The sequence below is a fragment of the Ruditapes philippinarum genome, unplaced genomic scaffold, assembly GCF_026571515.1.
Source record: "Ruditapes philippinarum isolate M1 unplaced genomic scaffold, ASM2657151v2 ctg7915_1_1_1_1, whole genome shotgun sequence".
NCBI classification, from domain to species: domain Eukaryota; kingdom Metazoa; phylum Mollusca; class Bivalvia; order Venerida; family Veneridae; genus Ruditapes; species Ruditapes philippinarum.
Window position 1 is genome coordinate 466 of NW_026859860.1, and position 8,890 is coordinate 9,355.

The 8,890-nt window shown below is 33.8% G+C and overlaps 1 protein-coding gene across 1 annotated transcript; it reads right to left on the reverse strand.

Annotated features, from left to right (window-relative positions):
• Window positions 1–1,711: 1,711 nt before the first annotated feature.
• On the reverse strand, window positions 1,712–8,231 carry LOC132758135 (uncharacterized). Its single transcript, XM_060749648.1, has 3 exons — window positions 8,098–8,231; window positions 5,057–5,144; window positions 1,712–3,354 (listed from the first exon to the last, which is right to left on the reverse strand). Exons 1-3 carry the CDS (start codon window positions 8,148–8,150, stop codon window positions 3,139–3,141), a joined length of 357 nt encoding a protein of 118 aa, XP_060605631.1. The 5' UTR covers window positions 8,151–8,231; the 3' UTR covers window positions 1,712–3,138.
• Between the last annotated feature and the right edge of the window lie 659 nt (window positions 8,232–8,890).

An 8,890-nucleotide genomic window follows, 5' to 3' on the forward strand; every position in this document is an offset into this window, starting at 1 on the left:
GTTAGATTTATAGGATCTCTTTGCCGAATAAGACTTTTATGGAAAATTGTGTTCATTTAATTTTATCTTAACTTTTATACTATCTATGTAAACATTCTTAAATTTAGTATAATTAGCCATTGGGCCTACTAAGTTGTAGGATAATAAATAATTCCATTCTGGGACTAATTGGATTGCTAGGAATTAAGGACAAATATTGCCTCAATTTTGAATGCCTCCACTGACCACTAACAACAATTCCTATTAATTGTAATTTGTAATAAACCCATCATATTTGTGCAGGAGTCACGGACAAAACCAACATAATGGGTTTGGTGGACCAGCATGGATCCAGAACCAGCCTGTGCATCCGAGCAGTCTGGTCAGGATACATTGCTTGTTCGCTTTTACAACCCTATATACAAGTAGGAAACTTATCAGGCGAACAGCATCGGATCCTTTGATCAGACTGCGCATGCGGCAGGGCTGGTCTGGATCCATCTGGTCCAACCCATTATGGTTGCGTTTTGCGTTGGACACGGCTCATTTTTAAATGAATGATCCAAATGACATAACATATGTCATAGTTTTATTTTTGATGTCATAATTTCGCTTGCTTGATTGGATTATATGTGAACACTACAGTTTAAACACTTAAAAAGCACCTTAATATATATTACTTAAAAGTTATAAACAACATTTGCTTTGATGCAATGTATAAATGCCATAAAAATATTAAACACTTTAAACAGCATAATCATAAACAAGGGGGTAAAGCAAAATTATAATAAATTGTGCAATAGCTAAAAATTACAACAAAAATAAAAATAAATAATACAATTATACACATATGTCATCAAACAACATTAAACATTATTTAGCACATTTTATTTTCTATCACAAACATATGTTTCAGTTCAAAAATCTGCTCATATAAGGGACACAACTCTGTCAAACCTTAACTAACAGTATGACCTACTAAAGATTACTTTCCCATTATTTAAAAAAAATTGTTTTTTCCAGCCAGTATCACTAGATTTCTTCTTTTTTCTATGTACAAATCATTTACTACCCCTTTTCTTTACCAATAATATTTTATCTACAAATCACCTTATCCTTTCTTTACAAAACAATTTACCACAAATTGCTTTTCCCCTTTCTTTTGCAAAACCAATTTACTACAAATGCGTTCCCATTTTTTTTTATAAAACCTAACCATAGCTTAAAACTCCTTTCCTTTTTCATACAAAATTTTCATTTTCTTTTATAAAGCATTTCTATAATTTCACATGTACTGGACTTTCTTGCGTGCACTGTAGATAGTTTTCCCTGTTTTTTTGTGTGTTTTTTTTTACTTAAGAATGCTTCCTTTTTATTATACCCGCTTTCTTCCCTTTTTCCATTACTTCGCCTAAAAAATTCCCCATTTTTTTAACAAATTTTTTCAAAAACTAGAACTTTTCTTTTGCCCTTGAGTGAAAACAACGGGTTTAATTTAAAAAATTTTACATGTGCAACCGGAAACTTTTACCACAGTGCCCCTAAAAATATTTTGAAAAATGAAAACAAAATTATAAAAAATTCATTTAAAACACAATACTATATGACAACAAAGATCTACTTTAAACAAAGACATTCGGGTCCCCCTTTCATGGTTAAAACTGGCCCCTGTTTTTTTGTACTTTTTAACCCAAAGGGGGCATCTGTTTAAATCATTTATAGAATTCATTTTTAAACCATTTCTATAAAAATAATGCCATGTACTATCAAGTCTCAATAAAGTAAAGATTGCAGACTTCAAAAAGTGTTATTAATTGACAGTTTACAGGGGCGGATCAAGTCAGGAAATAGGGTCTAAGCAAAAAGTGTCTGGGTCTTTAAAATGTCAGCTATAACAAATATTCTACAAGATAGGAAAAATAAATGAAATACAAAAATGCCATGGCTATAATTATACAATGAGCTTATAATTCTATGTCAGTTAAAGGTAACACCCATTGTTAATTGATAATGACTGAGCACTTAAATGTATAGATATACAAAAGTAAAAATGGTCATTGAACAGTTATATCCAATCTTAAATGCCTAATGAAGAATCTCCTCACAGAGTAACCCTCTGTAGAACAGTTACCTCTTTACAATAACTGTTTCAATTCAATTTATTATAGATAAGGTAAAATTCCTTATAAAAAAAATCTATCTTTGTCTTTATTTTCTGACAAAATCCATTATTTATTTTTTTCCAAAGCTGGTGGCAATTTTGAGTCAACAATACATAATTTTTTCCAAAGCTGGTGGCAATTTTGAGTCAACAATACATAATATAGTCATGATCATATACAATGTATTTGTTCAAAGTGACATTATGCCCATCCTAGGGCATATAATGAGTGAACAAGTGAAAGTCAAAATCAGTTTTTATTTTGCCTTAATTCATTTCAGTTTTATATTTTATTTCACATGACTGATCAATAACTCAAGTGACCCAAGGAAATTTCTGTAAATACATACCCATAGGAATTTACCTGTAACGTTCAATTCATAAAAAAATAGAGCAGTCTTTTTATGTTTTAGGCAGATTTATATTTTACCCTGAACATTGTCCAATATCAACTGTTGGTCAAACAGTCAATCTTTTGAAATATATAGTCAATTCTGCACAACTTAACAATGAAAATCACTTTAATTTGTTTTGGTATTTACTTGGGTTGGTAGTTTATTAACTGTATATGCTCAAAGTAAAAACATAATATTCTGAGCATAATTCTGATGACTGCTTAAAGTCATTCTAACTACTAGCCTACTGATGGCAGCAGTAAAAGATCTGCATATCTTGTAAAGTAGACAAGTCAATTTTAGATATTTAATAAGGCAAGGGTTAAACGATAATTCAGTACTGGTCCCGCTTGAGAAAATGTAGTCATTACCCAGCAGTAGGATTCTTACCCAGGATTCATGGGTTGAGAGGCAGGTGGTACCTTTTCACCAAAGCAAATCCCCCCTTCCCACCCACCTGCAAATACACTAATTAAAAGAAGTTAGCATAAAAACTATAGCAAGCCCAACTGACATATTAACCTTAATCTTGGCACTAAACTACTATAATGACATCATTATTTAAATAACAGTCAAAGTTAGCAATCCTCACTGTTGCTCTTATCACACAGTATGCTGGTTCCTGCTAAAGCTGAGTAAGGGATCAGTCTCACTGGTTCTGGATGACCTTGACCTCCTTGACCTTCCAAGGTTATTGATATTTGCATAGTTACTGTTGTCATGGTGATGAGATCGTAATAAAATACAGCAACACCCTCTTGGTGGCCACCCAAACATCACCATAGAGTCTATCAGAACTTGGAAAGGATTCAACACAGACTGTAATGAAACGTCATAGAATACAGTATAACCTCCACAGAGTGGCCCTCTGTACAACAATCACCTCTATATAACAAGTTTTGATATTTCCCAAAGTTAGACTTTGGACTTTGGAATAAATTTTACCTCACTAGAGCAGCACCTCTCAGTAACAACCATAATACTTGTCTTTAAAAGGTGGTTGCTAAGCAAAGGTGGTTGCTAAGCAAAGGTGGTTGCTAAGCAGAGATTTTGCTGTAGTAGCATTAAGTGGTGTTCAAGTTTCAATGACATTTTGATTGGGTTTTATCTCACACCAACACAGTATAGGTCATATGGCGACTTTCCAGCTTTGTAAGTGGAGGAGAACCTCAGGTGCCCTTTCATGCATTATTTCAGGCACAAAAGAGCACCTGAGTAGAACCACTGATGTTCCATAAGCTACTTGGATAGCTTCCTGTCATGAAAGAATCCGAAATTCCTGTCTGGATTCAAACTGGCCGCTTTGAGCGGCAAGTGGTTTCAGGTCAACAACCTGAACCACTAGGCCACAAACACCCCTTCAATGACATGGATGCAAAAGACTTACCGTAAAATTCCTATTAAACGCCCCCGGGGGCTAAATATTTTCCAAAAGGGGGGCTATTATTACAACACATTTTTTCCTAAATCCAAAAATCATTGAAAATACATTAAGTGTTAACAAGTGTTGGCAATAACATTAAAATGTGTTAAGATTTTAAAGTTCATGTGATACATTCTTGTGTTTACTATGAAATAAAATGGATTCTGAAGGACTTGAATAAAATTACAGATTTATTAAAGAGTTCACCACTGATGAGCAGATTTTTTTCCAGATCAAAAAGCCTGGGGGGCTTTTATTAGGGGAGGGGCGTTTATTAATTTTACGGTAAGTTGTAAAACAAAACTATGTTCATTTAAATGACATGGTAAAGATAGTAACAATGACGCTGTAAAGGATAAAGAACCCATGTGACCCTCTAATTGTTTCAGATACTAGCGGGAATCAGGGTATTTTCTTAAACATATAACCTTTACAGTATCAGTATTAATGAAAATCCAACAAAAAAGTTTAAAGGCATATGCCAAGGTTACATATAAACATATAGCAGAGCAAGATTAAAAATAAAGTAATAGAATTTATTTTAACTTTGCATGACTTTAAAATATGATAACAGAAACATTGTTAATAGAAAAACAAATTTCTGGTCTCCAATCTTGTTTTCAAGTTATCTTCCCTTGAATGATTATTTATATTATTCCAGGTCATTTAAAGGGAAGATAACCTATTGGCTTTCCATTTACAATAAGCTCCACTTGGAGAGAAATCGGTAATTTCTTAGTAATCTACATGTAGGAAAGTCATAAGGTGGGCCAACCATCAAAGATATGGCTAAATATGTGTTAAAACTGAAATAAAAACCAACCAAACAAAACACAAGGTATTCATATTTTTTTTAATTTGGCAATACTGATAATTTCTCATTAGATTACTTCCAGATAGTTTTGATGATTGACAGTCCATAAGCTTGCTGGACAGGTTTCTAACCGTAAAAAAAGACATTAAATTAAACTCCATTCCGCCAAAACCTAAACTTATGTCACAGAGGTACAAGATATATCAATCAAGCAAGCTTTACTGGCTGATTGTTACTTTACTGTCTCTATTATAGATAAAATAAACAGTAAATTGGTAACTTACCTCAAGGACTATTAACATAAAAACGACCTGCCCCGATCTATCTTCTGACACATTTATCACTACCCCATTAATCAAATTTGGAATCCAACTGAAACAAAAAATACTGAATTGAGCCACGTCAGGACAAAACCCAACATAATGGGTTTGCGACCAGTACGGATCCAGACCAGAGAAACTAACAGCGAACAGCATGGATCCTGATCAGACTGCGCAGATGCGCAAGCTGGTCTGGATCCATGCTGGTCGCAAACCCATATGTTGGTTTTGTCATGACATGGCTCAATTTAATATTTTTACTAATAATGACAAAAAAAACCAACAAACAAGAGGGCCATGATGGCCCTGAGGTCGCTCACCTGTACATAGCCCCCCCCCCCCCCCAACTTTGCAGGGCCAATTTAACCCAAGGGCTTTTATTTGCACAAACTTGGTAGACACCCATAAGAAGATGTTTCATGCTAAACATCTAAGCTCTAGCTCATTGGGCTTTTTAAAAGAAGATTTTTTTTAAGTTTTTACTATACACATATAGTTAAAAACAATGACACCCCTGGGGCCGGGCCAGGGCTTTTATTTGAACAAACTTTGTAGACACTTACTAGAAGATGTTTCATGCTTAATATCTAAACTCTAGCTATTTGGGTTTTTTCATAGAAGATTTTAAGTTTTTGCTATACACATATAAAGAAAATCAATGACCCTCGGGGCGGGGCCAATTTTGACCGAAGGTCTTTTATTTGAACAAACTTTGTAGACACTCACTAAAAGATGATTCATGCTTAATATCTTAATTCTAGCTATTTGGGTTTTTTCAAAGAAGATTTTTTAAGTTTTTGCTATACACATATAAGGAAAATCAATGACCCCCGGGGCGGTGCCAATTTTGACCCCAGGGCTTTTATTTGAACAAACTTGGTAGACACCTATTAGAAGATGTTTGATTCTAAATATCTTAGCCATAGCTTTTTGAGTTCTTTAAAAGAAGATTTTTTAAGTTTTTACTATATGCATATAGGGAAAATCAATGACCCCCCGGGGCGGGGCCAATTTTGACCCCAGGGCTTTTTTTTTAACAAACTTGGTAGACACTTATTAGAACATGTTTCATGCTAAATATCTTAGCTCTAACTCTTTTGGTTCTTTCAAAGAAGATTTTTAAAGTTTTTACTATATGCATATAGGGAAAATCAATGACCCCCTGGTGCGGGGCCAATTTTGACCCCAGGGCTTTTATTTGAACAAACTTGGTAGACACCTATTAGAACATGTTTGATGCTCAATATCTTAGCCATAGCTCTTTGAGTTCTTTAAAAGAAGATTTTTTAAGTTTTTCCTATATGCATATAGTGAAAATCAATGACCCCCCGGGGCGGGGCCAATTTTGACCCTAGGGCTTTTATTTGAACAAACTTGGTAGACACCCATTAGAACATATTTCATGCTAAATATCTTAGCTCTAGCTCTTTGGGTTCTTTAAAAGAAGATTTTTTAAGTTTTTACTATATGCATAAAGGGAAAATCAATGACCCCCCGGGGCGGGGCCAATTTTGACCCCAGGGCTTTTTTTTTTAACAAACTTGGTAGACACTTATTAGAACATGTTTCATGCTAAATATCTTAGCTCTAACTCTTTTGGTTCTTTCAAAGAAGGTTTTTAAAGTTTTTACTATATGCATATAGGGAAAATCAATGACCCCCTGGTGCGGGGCCAATTTTGACCCCAGGGCTTTTATTTGAACAAACTTGGTAGACACCTATTAGAACATGTTTGATGCTCAATATCTTAGCCATAGCTCTTTGAGTTCTTTAAAAGAAGATTTTTTAAGTTTTTCCTATATGCATATAGTGAAAATCAATGACCCCCCGGGGCGGGGCCAATTTTGACCCTAGGGCTTTTATTTGAACAAACTTGGTAGACACCCATTAGAACATATTTCATGCTAAATATCTTAGCTCTAGCTCTTTGGGTTCTTTAAAAGAAGATTTTTTAAGTTTTTACTATATGCATAAAGGGAAAATCAATGACCCCCCGGGGCGGGGCCAATTTTGACCCCAGGGCTTTTATTTGAACAAAATTGGTAGACACTCATTAGAAGATGTTTCATGCTAAATATCTAAGCTCTAGCTCTTATGGTTTTTTAAAAGAAGATATTTAAAGTTTTTTCTTTCGGTTGCCATGGCAACTAGAGTTCTGCTTGGAATTAAATTCTTTGAACAATTTTTAAAGGTGACCACCAAAGGAACATTCCTGTGAAGTTTGGATGAAATTGGCTTAGTGGTTTATGAGGAGATGTCATTTAAAGTAAAAGTTTACGGACGGACGGACACCGGACGAAAAGCGATCACAAAAGCTCACCCTGTCACTTTGTGACAGGTGAGCTAAAAACTAACAGAAAATGCTGTTTCAAAATCAAAATTCTTACTTAATTTGCGGGAGATCATTTAACCAGCATAGCATATATTTTCCACTATCTAATGTGATCATAATAATTTGTTAATAACCTTCAAATAACTCCACTCTTCCATCCACTTGAACTAAAATTAGTTTTTGAATAACATGAACTAAAATAGGGTTCAAACTTGTCTGGGGCAAGCCGTTGTTTCCTTGAGCAAGAAACTTTACATTAATTGCTTAGTACTGGTTGGTTCCAGGAACTGATTCAAGAATGTTTCAATGAGCTTATAGCTTCCAACACAATCAAACTTAAATAACTTTGTATGAACTAAAATAGTTTTTCATTTACATGAACTAAAATAACATATCTGTTAACATGAACTAAAATTAGTTTTTCATCAACATGAACTAAAATTATGTTTTAATTAACATGAACTAAAATTAGTTTTTTAATCAACATTAACTAAAATTTGTTTTTCATTAACATGAACTAAAATTAGTTTTTCATCAACATGAACTAAAATTATGTTTTAATTAACATGAACTATAATTATTATTTCATTCACATGAACTAAAATTATGTTTTTATTAACATGACCTAAAATTAGTTTTTCATCAACATGAACTATCAACATAATTTACTTACCAGACAATGAAGGAAGTGCATATAATTATAAATTTAACGGATATATTGTCCATTGTCTGCCTCTCAATGGTTGAATATCGTCCAAAATGTCTTATAAGGGATCTCTTTACTGTAAAATATGAGAAATATATCAGTTAAGGTGCCATGTTTTTGTAATGTATGATAAATATCTAAACAAATAGAAATAACTTTTGTTCAAGATTCATGTCAAGGGAAACCATAATTAAAGTTATTAAATATAGAGTTTGGGGGGGGGGGGGGGGGGTTCTTTGATTATTGTAAGTAATATTGTATCACATCAGTTTCCAAACCCAAGTCTTATAATAGCTCTTTGCACATAAAGCTACTTGCACTGTTATTTTATGATATTTTTAGCTTTTTACTGAAAACCATTTTGTGCTAAACTGCTTGTCACCTTATCATGAACTTTTCTAAAAAAAAACCCCAAACTTTCCATAATGTAACATAAAACCTGAATAGTAACAAGTGTTTTTTTGTTTGTTTTGGGTTTTACGTCACATCGACACAGTGTAGGTCATATCGCGACATTCCAGCTTTACTAGTGGAGGAAGACCTCAGGTGCCCTTCCGTGCATTATTTCAGGCACGAACGGGCACCTGAGTAGAACCACCGACGTTCCGTAAGCTAGTAACAAGTGTGTGATAACCGTAAAGGCTCAATATGCCTCAGAAATGCTTTCATTTGTAGATATAAAAAAAAAACTTTTTAATTTTTAGTGTACTTTCAAAGTATGCTAAAAGTTACTCATTGGCAGGATACCTAAACCATCTTT

Excerpts from the sequence above, each read along its gene's own strand:
- LOC132758135 (XM_060749648.1), bottom strand. The coding sequence starts at position 8,150 with ATGGACAATATATCCGTTAAATTTATAATTATATGCACTTCCTTCATT. Across the intron at positions 5,145-8,097 it reads TGCACTTCCTTCATTGTCTG|TTGGATTCCAAATTTGATTA; the intron begins GTAAGTAAATTA and ends TTTTTGTTTCAG. Across the intron at positions 3,355-5,056 it reads TTATGTTAATAGTCCTTGAG|TCTGTGTTGAATCCTTTCCA; the intron begins GTAAGTTACCAA and ends GTTTCATTACAG.